An 18569-nucleotide genomic window follows, 5' to 3' on the forward strand; every position below is an offset into this window, starting at 1 on the left:
TCATTTTTGTCATTTTTATGCATTCACCCCGATTAGTCTATACCTGCACATGGCCACCCCTTTTGGAGTCTTCTAGACTGCACACACACACCCAAAGTACATACTCTGGCACATCTTTCCCTCCATTGTTCCATATCAACCACATCCTACAAGAACCTCTCTGAGAGTCCTGCCAAAATTTCGAGACCACTGTTGTAAATTATTCATTCATTTTGTATGGCTATGACTACTATTTATATATAGTAGTTAGTTAAGTCCCCTTCAGATCTTTATAGCTAATAATCCTGGAGCCTTTTTCAAATATTGTATGAAGTATCAGCAGATTCTCTTTACTGACATCCATCAGAAGTTCTTGTATATAGGGTAAGTACTTTCCTTCCAAACAAGAAGAAATAGGACCACTAGACTTAAATTCTTCCTCTTTAAGATGGCACTTGCCACTTCTGTAGCCTCTTTGGGACAGATGGAACAGATCTAAAATTGTTTACATCTGTTCTGAGGATCTTGATAACAATATTCCCATTTTTAACAGCTGGCACTACCATATCATTATCTGAAGTGACTGACTCAGCAGGCCTTGGTGCCATTGCCAACAGCAAGCCACTGGTGTTGATTCAGCACAATGAGACTTTCTCAGTATCAATCTTGTTGATACTAAAGTTAAATAAATAAAGCACAAGGTGGGCAAATCCAAAGGGACTGAGACATCAGATTTACCTAAAAAGAAGGAAAAGAAAGGACAACACACAAGTCGACTAAGACTGGACACTGATGAGGGGCAGATAACTTACTCAGAGCCGTCCAAAGAGGTCCTTCCATCAACAACACACAGTTTCTCTAACTGCTGTTAAGCCTTCTCCTGATGTGATGGTATAAGGCCCAGCATTAGAGGGTGAGGAAGACAATCAAACAGCAGTATCAATCCAGCAGTACACACTTGAGCTGGCGCTACCTTCTTGTCAGTTCTTTTGAAAAAGCACACCGGTTGTAGCTATCCTCAATCCAGAATACCACAATCATGTGGCTCCTCATGGGGATCAATGGATAGAAGCAGCTGTGATGGAAGAGCTCATGGTATAACAACTTTTGTACCATTCAAGTTGTCTGTGCGACTACAAGTGATGTTGCTTACCAACACCCTGATTGTTACTAATTTCTGTATTATGGGCATTGCTGATACTTCCTGAATTGGTCTTTGTACGTTCATCTACCTAGAACACAAAAAATGTCAACTAACTACTAACACACAATATCAACACAGCTTTCGGTACCAAAGCTCCTGCTTTGTCGGAACTGACCATGCCACAACCTACATCCACTACAGCATTGACGGCCTTTTATATACCTTTCACCTTGATACTGTTGTTTTGAGGAAAATCTTCATTCAGATTCTGATTTGTACAATATTTCAAAAATGTTAAAGTTCTTTCATCACGGGTAGCTCCAGAAATCTCTGTCAGACCTATACACCTGGTTATTTCAACCACAGTGTTCTGTGCAGTAGAACAAACCTCCATTTCAACACACTGGATCTAACACCGACTTAGTGAATTAACCCGGTTGGTCTGCCCTGAAGTACAACAGCAGTCTTCATCACCAGATCCATTGGTTGCTCCAAATGACCTTTTGTGTCCATCAGAGATCTCTTAGTGTACTCTGACATGTTGATTAGATTGAAGGAATTTGGGACGTACCATCCTTCAGGCAGAAGGCTCCTGAAGATGACCTTGTATTTTTATTTATCTAAATCTAGAACACTGCTCCATTTGGCTTGCCTGTGCTCTCCTTCTTGTTAAGATCATCTCATGAGATTTATCAGAAATATTGGGTATCTCTATGAAATTGTTCTCTGGATAAATTATGCAGGTTCCAGGAAGAAGATTGTGTGCACCTTTTCCAATATCTGATACTGAACTCCATAAAAGTTACTTCCTACATACAGGAAAATGTCATTTGTCCACTTGATAGAGAGGGAAAAAGATTTGACCTTTTGCTGTGTGAAGCCTATTCTGGAGCAGTGTAGTTGGTAAAGATTGCAAGTAAACAGAAGGGGCCATATCAGCCATTGGGATATCAGCCATTCCTGAGGAACAAGGTGACAATCTATCATGAATCACTTGCCAAATGCTATGAAGTATGTTGTGTTATTTACAAAAGAGGCATCTAGTATATCTAGACAGCAGCTGGTATGCAGCTGACTCAGCTTAAAGCTCTGGTAGGAGTAGTTCAATTTTGTCCATGTGCCAGGTTTTAGTCACCAGTCTATTGCAGGGTAATAGAGACAAACAGATACCGTATTTTTCGCTCCATAAGACGCACCTTTCCATAAGACGCACCAATTTTTTACAAGAAGAAAACAGGAAAATATAATCTGTTTTCTTCGCTCCATAAGACGCACAGACTTTCCACCCCCCTGTTTTGTGGGGAAAAAGTGCGTCTTATGGTGCAAAAAATACGGTATATCCTTCTGCAACCAGGGTCTTTTCCCATCTAAGACCAATTAAAAATTGGATATAGGTGACATATTAGCCGCTGGTGCCAGAAAGGGAGTCCTTTCATCTGCCTCCCACTCAAGCAGCTGACTTGGAGTAAATATCAGGTTTACTGTTGGTGCAGTTAAGGTGGTTCAGCCTCCAGGCCCCAGAAGCTGTGTTGAGCATGTATGTCCTCTATTATTGACCTCAGTAGCCTTCATATTACTTTGCCTAGGCTTCATGCTCTGGAGAAGACACTCCTCTATTCAGAACATGTTACCATAGTCTCTCGAGACTGAAGGATGCCTATGGAAGTAGCCTTCATCTATTAATACTAGGAGGAGACCTACTGGAGGAAAGAAGGTTTTGATGATCATGCCAGCATTGTCATCTCACATATAATTGTGGAAAATGTGTGAAATTGGGAGTGTTCTTTACCACCAGACCTCCTCTATTGATACCAAGCCTACCAATCTTTGGTATCAGGCTTGCTCAGTATCATGAAGCATGGAACATCATTGGATCAGAAGGTCTTTGATATAGTCCACTGGAGGCTATCAGAGTTTGGCTGCCTTCCAACAGTGAACACATTCTGTTTGACATCATTGTATTCCCTGAAGATAGGAGATTGACGTTGCAGTCTCATTGGTCACTACTGGTCCTTCTTGGGACTGAAAGAGAAGAGAGGATTGATCCATTCTAAACTTCTAAAATGCCAGTTCTTTTATTGTTACAAAATAATTTTTAATTGTCTGTGGCCAATCTTATCCTTCTCAGAGAGAATGATTGGTCTGCAACCCATAAACTTGACAAATGTTTAATTCCCCATAGCCATGTACTCTTCCCATCAGAAGCACCTTCAGTTTGCCTTGGGAGAAATGTACTGTCTGTACCAAGTTCTAGCTTTCAGCCTGTCTGTCACACTGACTTTTTTTTTTTTTTTTTTTTTTTTTTTTTTTTACAAAACCTGTTGCTTTGGTGAGAGCAAACCTAAGAAGGCAAAGTATACCAATATTTTCCTATATTGATAGCCGACTAGTCATTGCTCTTACTAAGTTGCATGTTCAGTATCCACTCCACATCATTACTTGTCCTGATGGCCTCGATAGTTTCCAGTCTTTGTTTTGCCAGATTGCAGCGAGACCTCTGCAGGCATGGCTTCCAACTTCACTACAATTCTGTCTTCAGTATCAGTTGAATGCAACTAACGGTGCTATTTGAAGTTTTACTTTCACTTTGGTGGTGGTCCAAGTTACTGAACATGACCTCAGCTGAGTGTAACAATTACAACAGATACTTCCAAAAAGGGCAATATCATCATTGCAGCAACATTCTCGTTCATATTCCAGGGGAGTGTTCCAACCTGTTGAGCAGAATATACAGATGTACATGAATGGGAGCTTCATCCAGTCTTGCTCTCCGTGCTCTCCTGCTGGTCAGCACACCTGCTCATTGAGCTAAATAGAGTTGCACTATGAGAATGGATCAGTCTTATCTTAAGAAGTGTTTGGAGAAAGTAATACTAAAACTGGATATAATTTTCTTGTGCAAATTTGAGTCCCTCTTCCATCTTGCACAGGATTTTGTACTTCTGATGTATTCCCATTGCCTTTTACATCAATGAAGACCTTCACGGTTTGGAGACAGCACTGGCTTTCTACACGTAGACAGTAGCCTTACCTGGGAAGTCTCCTTGGCTTTTTCTTGGGGGAGGGGGACATTCTGAACCCAAGAAGTGGCAGACTATTTCTGCCAGATGATTCGCAAAGTGGATCTTTGGCTCATCAACTGGCCAAACTATTTCTCCGTAACACCCATAGAAGCCATTCCACCAGGGCTATAGCCAGCCAAAAAGCAAACAAACAAAAAACAGTTTATTTGAGAAAGGTTTCTTTATCTGAATTGTGCAGAACTGTGACCTTGTCTCAGATGTGAATGCATAGAGAACACAGTGAAGAAAACCAGGTGGCTTTTGTAAAACTTTGTTATTTGAGTGATCTAAGCCCCACTAAATTTAAAGGGAGTTAATCCCAGGTAGTCTGGAATAGAACTGAACCAGTGTGACTGATTTGAGAGGAGTTGTGCATGGAATTGCTCTGTAGAATGGTGCTTCCCAACTTTGAGTCCTGGAATTCTGCCCCTTTTGGTGATGTCATCACTCTTCTGAAAGTGTAACATGTATAATAGGATTTCTGTGAGTGTTTACTATTTTACTGATTTAACTGGTAATATGTTGTTAAAATAAGTTTTTAAAAAACTTTAGCTAAACATAAGCATTCATGTAAATAATTAAAGTATAACAGGTTAAAGTCTAAAATTACTGTATTTGCTGTTGTATAAGACTACTTCTTTTGCCCTGAAAAACATGCCTCCAAGTGGGGGGGTCGTCTTATACGCCGGGTGCACTTCAGTTGGGATAGACATAGCTGCCCATAGTGGTCTTCCGATGCTCGCCCGGTGCCCATAGTAGCCTCCTGATGCCTGCCCACCTCATTCTACATACCGTCCAGTATCCAGCATGGCCGCGGTGAGCATCAGCAGCGAGACGGAGTGCCAGGCTTTTTGACGTGACTGGCCCGTTCTGCTCGGCAGGAAGCAGTGGTGCTCCGCCCCGCCCCTTGTCTACGCAGAGCTCACACATACGCACTTGCGCACTAGTGCCGGTCACGGAGATGCAGGGGCGGGCCGGAGGTGCTGCAGTCGCGCTGCGGCCGTACAATGGTGACAATGAATAGCACCTTTTATTTGGTGTGTGGAAGGTGTGCGGAAGAGAGGGTAGTGTTATATGGCAAGTATGTAACTATATTTTGAGTGGAAATGTTGGGGGGTCGTCTTATACACCCAGTTGTCTTATACGCCGGCAAATACGGTAAATCTGACTCAATTGCTTAATGCCTGACTTTTGCAATGTGGCTGCTTCATCACAATGAACAAGTGGCTCCTACACTGATCTTTACTGCTTGTCTGTAAGACTATTATAAATATATGTTAGACAATAATATTGCTACAGGTTTAGCATAATATTTTTATTTTTAATATTTTGACTAGTTCAGTTGCTATCTTAAATTGCTTGGAGAAATTTAACTTTTGGTGTGTTTTTTAAACTTTGCAGTCCAAGGCCAACAAAGTTTACAGAACGTCCAAGACCTGGAGTCCAAATGATCTGCTCTTCTTTTAGTGCCGGTAAAGTGTCCACCTTCAGCAAAACCACACCAATTTTATGAGCATTTTTGGAATGTGATGAAGAGTAGTATTTATACCTGAAATATATTCAGCTTAACTTCTTGTTATAGCATCCTTCTGAGTGGAAGTTCCATTGTGTGGCATCTTGAAAGGGGAACTATTAACTGGGAGTGTTTTTTAATAAATGCATTAGCAGTATATGTTCATTGCCTATAAAAGCAAAATTGCTAAAGATGTAGATGGTATCTAAAAAGAGTCTTTACACATTATACTCAGCCTTAATAACAAATTTGAAGAGCATTAGGATGGTCAAATGATAGCAATTTTTTGTGTTATCATTTCATTGTAGTCTGTGTGTAGGTTGTAGCAGATGTTATGAAGTTAGATGTAAGACTATCAGAATACTAAGCAGCATGGTGCTATGTTGATATTTATTTCACTCTTGCTTTTCTTTAGGTGGAATGTTTCTGGCCACTGGAAGTACAGATCACATCATTAGGGTTTATTTCTTTGGATCAGGTCAGCCAGAGAAGATATCAGAGTTGGAGTTTCATACTGTAAATACCTCCTCAAAATTGCTTAACTATTTGTCTGAAAAACATTAGCATATTGTAGTCATGGTGTTAATTTTCTTCTTGTTTACACAGGACAAAGTGGACAGTATTCAGTTTTCCAACACTGGTAATCGGTAAGAAAATTAGCAACTTGTGTATAGTCTTATATTTCTTTATACTGTGTTTACAAAAAAACATGCATTCATGTCTTCCCTCCTCCCCCACAGTTTAATCTTCCAAGATTTTAAAATGGTCAACTTTGGCAAAATGGTGTACTCAGTATGTTTGGCCTATTTAAAGCGCTAAAGGAGCATGCCTTGAAGGGCTTTATATATTGTTCAGCACAGTTCTGTATATATTTTGTTGTTATGTAGTCGTTAAGTCTTGTCCAACTCTTCGTGACCCCATGGACCAGAGCACGTATGTATTTACCCAGAAGTAAATTCCATTCAGGAGGGTTTATTCCTGGGTAAACATGCAAAGAATACTAGCTTCACTAATGTCAAATGTGAGATCTTATAGCTATTTCATTATGGCTTATCATACAAAATAAAGCCTACCCTGATATCTTTTTCTGCGAAAGAAGGCTTTCAACTCTGCATCGTAGTGTATGCCCCAAACTGATTTTGAGCCAGAAAGGAGTGACAGTGAGAAACAAAGACTTAGATAGTGGCTGTCAATTGCTGCTTTAGTATGTCCCCACCAGGCATGGGTAGTAATCCAAGAGAGATGTATCTGTATTGTCCTGCATTAGTAAGATTTTTTCCAAGTACATTGAAAAATGAAAAAAAAAAATAACTTTATTTGTGTGTATCATTAAACTTCTAAATAGAGTTTCATTCATAAATTGTTTCATACAATTCAGTATCTTTGTATAAACGTTTTTAAAACTTGGGTCACTCTGGTCAACCTTAAGAGCTAAGATGGTTTACACTAAATTGTTAAAATCAATTCAAGAAATAAGCATGTTAACAATAATGTAATTACATCAAATTATACAACTGTGAGAACAAAAAAAATATTATAGACACCTGCAATATACTGTACTATAAATAGATCAGTAAAATATATCAGATCTAGTTTAAAAAATACTTAAAAGGTTCTAGAAGCATATAAATAGCTGCATTTTTGAAGCACCATCTAGGAAAGCAACAAGTAATTGAACAGGGCGGATGTTCTTTATTTAGGAAGTATAGTTGAGAAGGTCCTCCTCTTAACTGCCTTGTTTCTAAAGCTTGAGGCACTCTGAGCAAGGCCATCTAAGACCACAGCAGCTGGGTATGTTTGCATGAGAGCAGACATTCCTTCACATATTCAGGACACAAAGCCATTTATGGCTTTATATGTTAGTGTGGGTATTTTAAGTTATGCTTAAACAAGTGGAAGTTAATGAAGGTGTTTAAAAATGAGCAAAATACAGCCCTGCGTAGTGTTCTTACTTTGTTCTGAATCAGTTGCAGCACTGTTGCAAAAGCATTTCCATTGTTCACAGCATAATATGTATATATTACTTCACAGTTTTGAAAAATACTTTACCTAAAGGACCAGCTGATTTCAATAATTTTACTTCCTTCATTTAAAGGAAAGCTTTTTTGTTCTGTCTGGTGCATCATTTCTTAGGTCTTTTGCATTGTGATGGCTTTCTGAAGTCTGGGCTATGATACCACCTTTGCTTCTTCCTCTTGTCTATCATCTTTAGCTAGTATCTTCTTCATTTAGTGACTGAAATCATGTTGCTTAGTGTAATTACTCACCCTAGAGTAGGCCCATTGAATCATTGGGGATTTGGTGCATCACCTTTTATGTAAATTCCATTTAGTCCAGTGGGCCTATTCTAGGGACTAATTGCCCTAAATTAAGGCACAGCTAGCATAGGTCCACTTGAATAAGTGGAACTTACAGAGGAACTAAATTAATACACTAAGCTACAGGATTTCAGCCAATGTGTTTTTGCTTCCTTTTGTGATTTTGTCCCATTCATTTATAATGAATGAAATAAAACACAGATATTAATACTCGAAATATATTTCAGTTTCTTAGGAAATACTGTAACAATGAGCTGTGAAAATGTTCTCTTGTTAATAAATGAATAGTTTCAGTAAATAAATTGAACATTCTTTGAGTGATACGAGGAAGCTAGATGATGTTCACTTACTTCTATTGTCTCCACAGTTATTCATGTGTCCAGTAAAATCTAAAGTTTTTAACCTAGCAATCAGAAATAATAAATAGATTACAATATTTCTTTGGTACGTACTGGACTTTGGTTTGATTTTTAGCACAATCTGTACTGAACGTCTTTGCAGGATGATTGGGTTATAAAAAATAACGAAGTATATTCTCTCCTCTTCACTTTCTTAGATTTGTCAGTGGAAGTCGTGATGGGACAGCACGTATCTGGATGTTCAAGAGAAGGGAATGGAAGAGTATTTTGTTAGATATGGCTACTCGTCCTGCAGGGTAAATCATTTTGTTAGCTTAATGGCAGTTTAAAATACTTTCCTTCTTATTGGTATTGGTATTCATGTCTTGGTGAAATATCATCGTTCAGTGGTAGAGCCAGTGCTTGGCATGAAGATGCTCAGTACCTAGTGTTTCTAGTTAAAAAGACAGGTACACAACAAAGTGAAAGGAAAGTCCAATGCTGCAAAGGAAAATACTGCATAGGAATCCAATGTAGACCTTTCAACATCACTGTAATCCAAGTTTATGCACCAACCACCAATGCTGAAGAGGCTGAAATTGACCAGGTCTGTGAAGACTGACAACACCTTCTAGAACTGACACCAAAGAAAGATGTTATTCTCATTATAGGAGACTGGAATGCTAAAGTAGGGACTCAAGAGATAAAAGGAACAACAGGTAAGTTTGGCCTTTGAGTTCAAAATGAAGCAGGGCCAACTCTAAGAGAATTTTGTCAAGAGAACAGGGTGGTCATCACACTATTTTCTAACTACACAAGAGGCAACTCTAGACATGGACATCATCTGATGAGCAATACCGAAATCAGATTGATTATGTTCTCTGCAGCCAGAGATGGAGAAGCTCTATACAGTTAGCAAAAAGAAGACCTGGAGCTGAGTTTGGCTCTGATCAGCAGCTTCTTACAGCAAAACTCAAGCTTAAACTGAAGAAAGTAGGAAAAACCACTGGGCTAGTCATGTATGATCTAAACCCAATCCCTGATGAATACACAGTGGAAGTGAAGAACAGATTTAAGGAAGTCAATTTGGTGGACAGAGTGCCTGAAGAACTATGGATGGAGGCTCATAACATTGTACAGGAGGCAGCAACAAAAATTATCTCAAAGAAAAGAAAATGCTGGAAAGCAAAATTGCTGTCCAACGAGGCCTTACAAATAGCAGAGAAGAGAAGAGAAACAAAATACAAGGGAGATCAGAAAAGTTACAAAAAATTGAATGCTGACTTCCAAAGAATAGCAAGGAGAGACAAGAGAGCCTTCTTAAATGAACAGTATAAAGAAATAGAGGAAAATAATACAAATGGAAAAAAGCAGAGATCTGTTCAAGAAAATTGGAGATATGAAAGGATCCTTTTGTGCAAAGATGGACATGATAAATGACAAAAATGGTAGGGACCTCACAGAAGCAGAAGACACCAAGAAGAGGTGGCAAGAATACATAGAGGAATTATACCAGAAAGATCTGGATGTCCCAGACAACCCAGATAGTGTGGTTGCTGATCTTGAGCCAGACATCCTGGAGAGTGAAGTTAAGTGGACCTTAGAAAGTATGGCTAACAACAAGGCCAGTGGAGGTGATGGCATTCAAGTCAAACTATTTAAAATCTTAAAAGATGACGCTGTTAAGGTGCTATACTCAATATGTCAGGAAGTTTGGAAAACTCAGCAGTGGCCAGAGGATTGGAAAAGGTCAGTCTATATCCCAATCCCAAAGAAGGCCAGTGCCAAAGAATGCTCCAACTGCCGTACAATTCCACTCATTTCACACGCTAGCAAGGTTATGCTCAAAATCCTCCAAGGTAGGCTTCAATAGTATGTGGACCAAGAACTCCGAGAAGTACAAGCTGGATTCCGAAGGAGCAGAGGAACTCAACCAAATTGTTAACATGTGCTGGATTATGGAGAAAGGCAGAGAGTTCCAGAAAAACATCTACTTTTGCTTCATTGACTACACAAAAGCCTTAGACTATGTGGACCACAACAAACTATGGCAAGTTCTTAAAGAAATGGGAGTGTCTGACCACCTTATCTATCTAATGGGAAATCTGTATGTGGGATAGGAAGCAACATTTAGAACTGGATATGGAACAACTGATTGGATATGGAACAACCTCTTAATGAGGGTGAAAGAGGAGAGCGGGAAAAATGGTCTGAAGCTCAACATCAAAAAACCAAGATCATGCCCACTGGTCCCATCACCCCCTGGCAAATAGAAGGGGACGATATGGAGGCAGTGACATATTTTCCTTCTTGGGCTCCATGATCACTGCAGATGGTGACAGCAGCCACGAAATTAAAAGACATCTGCTTCTTGGGAGGAAAGCGATGACAAACCTAGATAGCATCTTAAAAAGCAGAGACATCACCTTGCTCACAAAGGTCCGCGTAGTCAAAGCTATTTTTTCCCCAGTAGCGTTGTGTGGAAGTGAGAGCTGGACCATGAAGGCTAACTACGGAAGAATTGAAGCTTTTGAATTGTGGTGCTGGAGGAGACTCTTGAGAATCCCCTGGACTGCAAGGAGATCAGACCTATCAGTTCTGAAGGAAATCAACCCTGAGTGCTCACTGAAACTGAGGCTCCAGTACTTTGGCCATCTCATGAGAAGAGAAGACTCCCTGGAAAAGATCCTGATGTTGGGAAAGTGTGAAGGCAAGAGGAGAAGGGGACGACAGAGGACAAGATGGTTGGACAGTGTCATTGAAGCGACTAACATGAATTTGACCCAACTCCGGGAGGCAGTGGAAGACAGGAGGGCCTGGCGTGCTCCGGTCCATGGGGTCACGAAGAGTCGGGCATGACTTAATGACTAAACAACAACAACAACCCAGCAAAGGCTAAGAGGAGAGTAAGCAACAATGGTGTTAGGCAGGCGAACATGCTGACCTAGTGTAAGTTCATTTCCTTTGCATCGGACATGTAATCAGTTTGTTTTCTTTTTTCTTCAGTGTAACTGTTCCCTAAGTGGCCTTAATGATTCTACAACTGCTACCAGTACACCTATACATGAGATAAAGAGCTGCTATAAATCACAGCAGGAATGCCGGTTTATTTATAAATCAACTGGCCTAATTGCACATACTTAGGATTGGCACAAATGTAGTTCTAGTAGCCTCTTAATTAATTAACAACAATTAAGAGAATTGACTGTGGAACAGTGCACTATCTGTCTTTGTGGGGAGTAGATCATGGAGTTCTGGGATCCAAACCTGTCTGAATCCACTGCAAACATTATTATAATTAAATAGTTTTCAGTCCTTTAAATGAGATGTTCTTTAGAAATGGCTCCTAGCAATTTTTAGATAGCAGAACTTCCAGAGGCTCTTGCAACATGCACAGGAAAGGAAAGCCCATCTGTTTACTTCCTGTATAATGGGGCTCTTGCTCATGATAGTGTGGGCTTTGTTGATATCCCTCTCCCTGTCACATTATTCTGCTTTTGAATAATTGTGAGGGAGATGAAATTCAGCTTGAAAGGAAATTCAATGGGAAAGGTGTGTTGGTAATTCACAAATTGCCTTCTGTGAGAGACCTTCCCCTCAAACTTGAGCATTGATGATGATGAAACTTTCAAGTTCTGTACACAGCCAACCTGGTAGAAGCACTATTTCAAGTGGCTGGCTTCTTTTAGTCTGGACTTTAGCACTGTAGACGCTGGTAACTCATGTGTCACTATTAGAAAACATCCTCTTGGAGCATGGTATAGATAGCTTCCCTGTTCCCCTTTGAAAGCATGAGCATAGAGAATTTGAGCCCACCCTACCAGTCACTGTTTCCATGTTCAGAAGGACAGTCTGAATATCAGACAGTCTGTTTCATGTGGAAATTCTCCATGCAGTTGATTACTTTTGTAGATGCATGGAGGGAATCCACACATAGCAGAAGCTTTCCCCTGTACACTGTCTGTCTATATGGTGACAGTGACTGTGGAGGCAGGGCTAGAAGTCGTCCTGCTCATGCTTTCAAATGAATCCATTTTTTTGAATGCATGAATAGTGCTACTGTTGATGAAAAGTCCCTCCAGATAGCAGTGGAGTGTTTGGAGAGAGTTTCTTCATTCCTCTTTAGAATTGAAATATTCACATGAAATGGTGAATCCTAGGCATATGAGAGGCCATGCATGCAACAGTTGTAGCTAAAAGGGAACAAGCCCATCTCAGCTGTGATTAGGAAGATGTGCACTACTGTGTCGTTGCATGAAATTCAGTAAGCAGTCCACCTGTGTTGGAAATGTACAGTGGGATATGTATAAATTTTCTGTTGTATAAGAGCTAAGGTTAACTAAGACACTAAAAGCAATAAAAAGCATTCTTCAGGTATGTGAGTAGCAAAAGACAAAAGAGATAGTGGCACAGCTCTGCAATGGAGATGGAAAAATGATAAGAGAGGACAAAGAAAAGGCAGAGGTGCTTAATTCCTATTTAGTTCCCTCTTTTCCCATAAGACAGACTATGAACTTCCAAACAAATTGGAAATGCGTGTGTGTGTGTGTGTCTCCAGGATTTCAGCTGGAGATAGATAAACAAATAGTCAAGGCATATCATACCTCCTTGAACAAGTTCAAATCTCCAGAACCGCATGGACTGCATCTGAGAGTGCTGAAGGAACTAGCTGAAGAACTCTCAGAACTGCTATCTGTTATTTTCTTGAAATCATGGGGAATGGGTGAGGTGCCAGAGGATTGGAGGGGGCCAATGTTGTCCCTGTCTTCAAAAAGGGAACTGACTGGCCTGGGAACTACAGGCCAGTCAGCATGACATCAATCGCAGGCAAAATTCTGGAACAGATCGTAAAGTAGTCATTGTGCAAACGCCTAGAAAATAATGCAATAATAACTAGAAGCCAACACGAATTTGTCAAGAACAAATCCTGCCAAACTAATCTCATTTTTTGATCAGGTCACCTCCCTGATAGACAGAGGGAATGCTGTAGATGTAGTATATCCTGACTTCAGCAAAGCTTTTGACAAAGTACCCCATGATCTCCTGATTAGCAAGCTAGGTGTGGGCTGGAAAAATCAAGCCGCCTAGAATGGTCGAAATGACTAGATAGGCGGGGTATAAATACAATAAATAAATAAGTGTCAGGTGGATACACAGTTGGCTACAGAAGTGTACTCAGAGGGTTATGATTAATGGGTCCTTCTCTAACTGGGAGGAGGTCACAAGTGGGGTACCCCAAGGCTCAGTCCTGGGCCCGGTGCTCTTCAATATTTTTATTAATGACTTGGATGAGGGAATGCAGGGAATGCTTGTCAGATTTGCAGATGATACCAGAATAGCTAATGCCCTAGAAGACAGAAACAAAATTCAAAACGACCTTGATAGGATGGAGCACCGGGCTGAAAGCAACAGAATGAAATTCAACAGGGATAAATGCAAAGTATTGCACCTGGGGAAAAAAACCAATTGCACAGTTACATGATGGGGGGATACCTGGCTTAGCAAAAGTACAAGTGAGAAGGATATTGGAATTGTCGTAGATCACAAGCAAAGTATGAGTCAACATTGTGATGTGGCTACAAAAAAGGCAAATGCTATTTTAGGTAAAGGTAAAGGTTCTCCTTGACAATTTGTCCAGTTGTGTCTGACTCTAGAAATCGGTGCTCATCTCCGTTTCCAGTCCATAGAGCTAGTGTTTGTCCGAAGACAATCTTCCATGGTCACATGGCCAGTGCAACTAGACACGGAACACCGTTACCTTCCCACCGTGGTGGTACCTATTTACTCGCATTTTTGCATTTTGCATGCTTTTGAACCGCTAGGTTGGCGGGAACTGGGACAAGCGACGGGGGCTCACTCCGTCGCTTGGATTCAATCTTACGACTGCAAGTCTTTTGACCTTGCAGCACAGAGGCTTCTGTGGTTTAACCTGCAGCGATACCATGTCCCACCTAAAATGCTATTTTAGGCTGCATTAATAGATAACCTGTATAGTTTCCAAATCCCGTGAGGTGCTAGTCCCCCCCTATTCAGCACTTGTTAGGCCTCACCTTGAGTATTGCGTCCAGTTTTGGACTCCACATTTCAAGAAGAATGCTAACAAATTGGAACAAGTTCAGAAGAGGGTGACAAGGCTGATCAGGGGGCTGGAAACCAAGCCTGTGAGGAAAGGCTGAAAGAATTGGGCATGTTTAGCTTTGAGAGTTTACTGCATCAAGGCCTGGCATGCTCTGGTCCATTGGATTACAAAGATTGGATTGGACACTACTTAACGACTAAACAACAAGAAGCCTTGCGAAAAGAAGACTGAGGGGTGATATGATAGCACTTTTCAAATATTTGAAAGGCTGTCATACAGAGGAACGGCAAGATCTGTTCTCAGCCATCCCAGAGTGCAGGACATGCAACAATGGGTTGAGGTTAAAGGAAGCCAGATTTCATTTGAATATCAGGAAAAACCTTCTACCTGTTAGAACAGTATGACAGTGGAACCAGTTATCTCAGGAGTTGGTGAGTGCTCCAACACTGGGGGCATTCAAGAAAAACTTAAATAATCCCCTGGCAGATATGCTTTGATTGTATTCCTGCATTGAGCAAGAGGCTGGACTTGATGGCCTTGTAGGCCCCTTCCAACTTCACTTTTCTATCATTCTATAAACTAGAGCCCACCAGAGGCTTTCTCTAGCTCCCACAAGCCTTGTCTAGCACATGAAATGACTTGATTTCAGCTCAATGCGTCAAAAGATTTCCTACCATGAGACTTTATTAGCTTACTAAAGAAGAGGTAGAGTGATTCTCATGTATCATTGGGATATTCATTTTAAGGCTACTTTACTACAATATGCAATTTTTTCCTTATCAAAATATTTTTGTTTCCTTTTAATTTTAAAGATTTTCAAGAAAAAACTATAAAGCTATATTGGTAGTGTTTTTGCTTCAGTCACCTGTACAAAATAGATTCTGGCAGTGTTTAAAGATGAAATCCTGTGATTTTTCAGATGGTGTTACAGGTGATGTAGACCGTTGCAAGCCATTATCAGAGGCTTCCTTGTTCTAGCAGCAAAAGCCTTCACCGTTTATTCTCTGACCCTAATGCCTGTGAAAAGAGGTGGGAAGCAGCAGTTTCTCCACCAATAAAACTTCTCCTCTCCCTGTCTAACCCTCACATATAAAATCTTTTAGAATATCCTTAATTACTTTAACTATGCTTGTGATGTGTTCCTGTAGCTGTTGAATGATGTGCGTATCTTCCTGTTGTTTAATAATCGCAGACAAAACATACAAGGAGTAGAAGACAAAATTACGAAACTGAAAGTTACTATGGTGGCATGGGATCGTCATGACAATTCTGTTATTACTGCCGTTAATAATATGACTTTGAAAGTTTGGAATTCCTTCACTGGCCAACTTATTCATGTTCTTATGGTAAGAAACATTTTGAGCAATTGCTTTTAGTTGTGGTCATCCTATAACAGCACAGCCTGTGTGTACAAAACCAAGGGTCTCAAATTAGTATTTTCAAATAGCTTGAAAATTGAAATGTGGGAACAGTTTCTGTTGATTAGGGTCAAATATACTAGGAATTCATTAGGCGTTATTTAAAAAAACCCTGAACATACCAATGTATGCATGCCCAAATAGAAATTGGTACACTCTAGATCAGGGGTCCCCAACTGTCGGTCTGTGGCCCGGTGCCAGTCCGTGGGCTTCACAGGACCGTGCCACAGAGACATATCCCACCCACGCACGCATGGTGGGTGTGGTGTACTTTTGTGCATGTGTGGGTGGCGGGCGTGTTCATGGAAGGGTGTGGAGCACTCACAGGTGGATGTGGAGTCCACGCGCACCCCACTCATCTGTGAACACGCCAGCACATGCGTGCCATGCCCATCTAAGAACGTGCCATGCCCCCACGCATAGACCCCGCCCACCCAACTGGTCCGTAGTTCCGAAAAGGTTGGGGACCACTGTCCTAGATCTCATTCTTTGCTGATTTTTTTCATAGACTAAAGCAAAATGAGGAGTTCTTTTCTTACTGAAAATATATTTTATAAACCTGGATTATCTCTGGCAGCATCTGCATTCTGGAGCGTTTACTGAAAATCTAAAGAAAGTTCTGCTCTTTGCCTTATAGGCCTTTGTCCTGTAGCATATTTTAGAAGCTTGAATTTACAACATCAAAAGGAAATTTGTCACTTGATAAACTGAACTCTTGTCTGTTTAGCACTTGAAATTAATATGACCAAACCACAAATGTCTGTCTTGTGGTTTAGCTTTGTCCCCATGTGCTTTCTTCCTTTCTTTCATTCCTTCTCCGACTAATGTTATTAGATGTTCAACCCAACACAACTGTTTTCAGTTTGTTATCTTTAATTATTTCAGGGCCATGAAGATGAGGTTTTTGTACTTGAGAGTCATCCTTTTGATCCTAGAGTTCTCTTCTCTGCTGGTCATGATGGAAATGTGATAGTATGGGATTTGGCAAAAGGAGTAAAAATTCGATCTTACTTCAACATGGTAAATATTTCAGTTTTTCACGTTAAAAATAGATGTTATGAAATCTTGCTTCATCCTTAATCCAATACAGTTTTGATAGAATTGTAGGCTGTGTATATAAGCATGTAAACATTTGTTGACACATTATGCACGGTGTAGCCATATTAACTTACATACCTTGAATAGATAGTTGGAATTTTCTTTCCCTTATTCAGAGTAAATTTTGAGATGTGTGCAATTCTGGTGCAAGACCAGCCTGTTCATTATATATGATGCTATCAAGTCTGAAACTCTTGTTTTTTTAAAAATCAGCTTTGTCTGATGTTAGCATGACAAGCTGTCCCATTATATATGTTTAGTCACTACAGAGTTCCAGTTCTGGTTCATAGATTGGATATGATATGGACAAATGGCTGTATTTAGATTTTTAGAAAGAACACATGAAGTGGAAGCCAGGGCTGTAAGTGCAAGCCCCAAACCCAGAGTGTTCATCCTGCTGGTTGATACTGGGAGCTTCTGATCTGAATATATGAGATTCTGAAGGTCTCACTAGAGAACAAGATTAGGCTGCATTATTACTGCTTGTTCATGTATTCAGCGTAGGGAGTTTAATAAGCAAGAGGGGATTGAGAAATATATCTGTTCACTATGGAAGATTTCGCTAATATTTTTGTCCTAAAACATTTTAATTTTTGGTTAAAAATTGTGGCCGACCTGATTGGCTTAAATTTGTAATACCTAGTGAGTCCTAAACTGTCCTCTCCCCCTTTCCCATCTACCTATCTAAGATTGCTTGGGTGCACAGTAGAGATGGGGTTTTCTTACTTCCATAATTCTTAATTCCAAGAGTTTTACCTGACAGACACTTGCATATGGCTTTCTTGGGAATAAGACGTAAACTGGAAGGCCTTGAGGCTTAGTTGGGCCTTACCCTGTGCAAGCTTCCTGTTCTTGACCTAGTACTAGCTGGGAATTTTCTTTCTGAACCAGAAGCTAGGTGGAGTTAAGTCATAAAGACTTACTGTTTTGCCATTTTTCCCAGATGAGCGACATGTAGGTATCTGTAAAGAGTATGTGTCAGGTAGAACTCCCAGAATGGAGAATTTTGGGTTTATAGTAAAGAAAATTGGAAAATCCATCCCTAATGCATAGCTGTGAGCTGCTCTGTTCTGATAGAAATAATGTTTTTTGTCATGTCTATACAGGAAGCATGTTCTGTTAATAGAATTTTAAGCATGGTGTTTCTGCCATTTCAAGATACATTTTAGCTATAGTAAACTAAGTTAATTGAATACATATTATTTGGAACCAGTTAAATTGTGCTATTGTATTATTTATTGACATTGTACTAGATTAAAGGAATGGATTGTTTCAGTTAATGCCACATAGTTTTAAAACTAGTATTTGGGTTTTCAAGAAAAGCTGAAACATATTGGCCAAAATCCTGTCATGTGGTTATGCAAAAAGTGTAACTTCTTCATCGTGGTCTTCTGTGAATGCACACAAAAGGGTTAAGTCAGCGCCAGCGTGGATCCCTTCGGAATGTTCCAGAGCTCTGTAGAGAAAGAAACATAGTTTAATACTGCCTATACCACGCATGCTCCGCCCGCCCAAGCCTCAGTTCCATTTCTCCCCCGTGCGAAGTGGTTCTTATGGTATTAGCTCTGCTAATTCCTCACTACTGTGAGTTTTCTTCGAATTTACTGGACTTTTCTTGAC

General features: G+C 40.2%; 1 protein-coding gene across 3 annotated transcripts in view; it reads left to right on the forward strand.

Moving 5' to 3' along the window:
* PHIP (PHIP subunit of CUL4-Ring ligase complex) overlaps positions 1–18569 on the forward strand; it is a 138656-nt gene that overhangs the window by 38130 nt on the left and 81957 nt on the right. For all 3 annotated transcript variants that reach the window (XM_072999366.2, XM_072999373.2, XM_078385560.1), the window contains 6 exons: positions 5587–5657; positions 6114–6214; positions 6305–6345; positions 8573–8671; positions 15626–15779; positions 16737–16871. In XM_072999366.2, coding sequence (XP_072855467.2) covers positions 5587–5657; positions 6114–6214; positions 6305–6345; positions 8573–8671; positions 15626–15779; positions 16737–16871 — 601 coding nt within the window. The remainder of the gene's footprint in view (positions 1–5586; positions 5658–6113; positions 6215–6304; positions 6346–8572; positions 8672–15625; positions 15780–16736; positions 16872–18569) is intronic.

Source organism: Pogona vitticeps, chromosome 1 (assembly GCF_051106095.1).
Source record: "Pogona vitticeps strain Pit_001003342236 chromosome 1, PviZW2.1, whole genome shotgun sequence".
NCBI classification, from domain to species: Eukaryota; Metazoa; Chordata; class Lepidosauria; order Squamata; family Agamidae; genus Pogona; species Pogona vitticeps.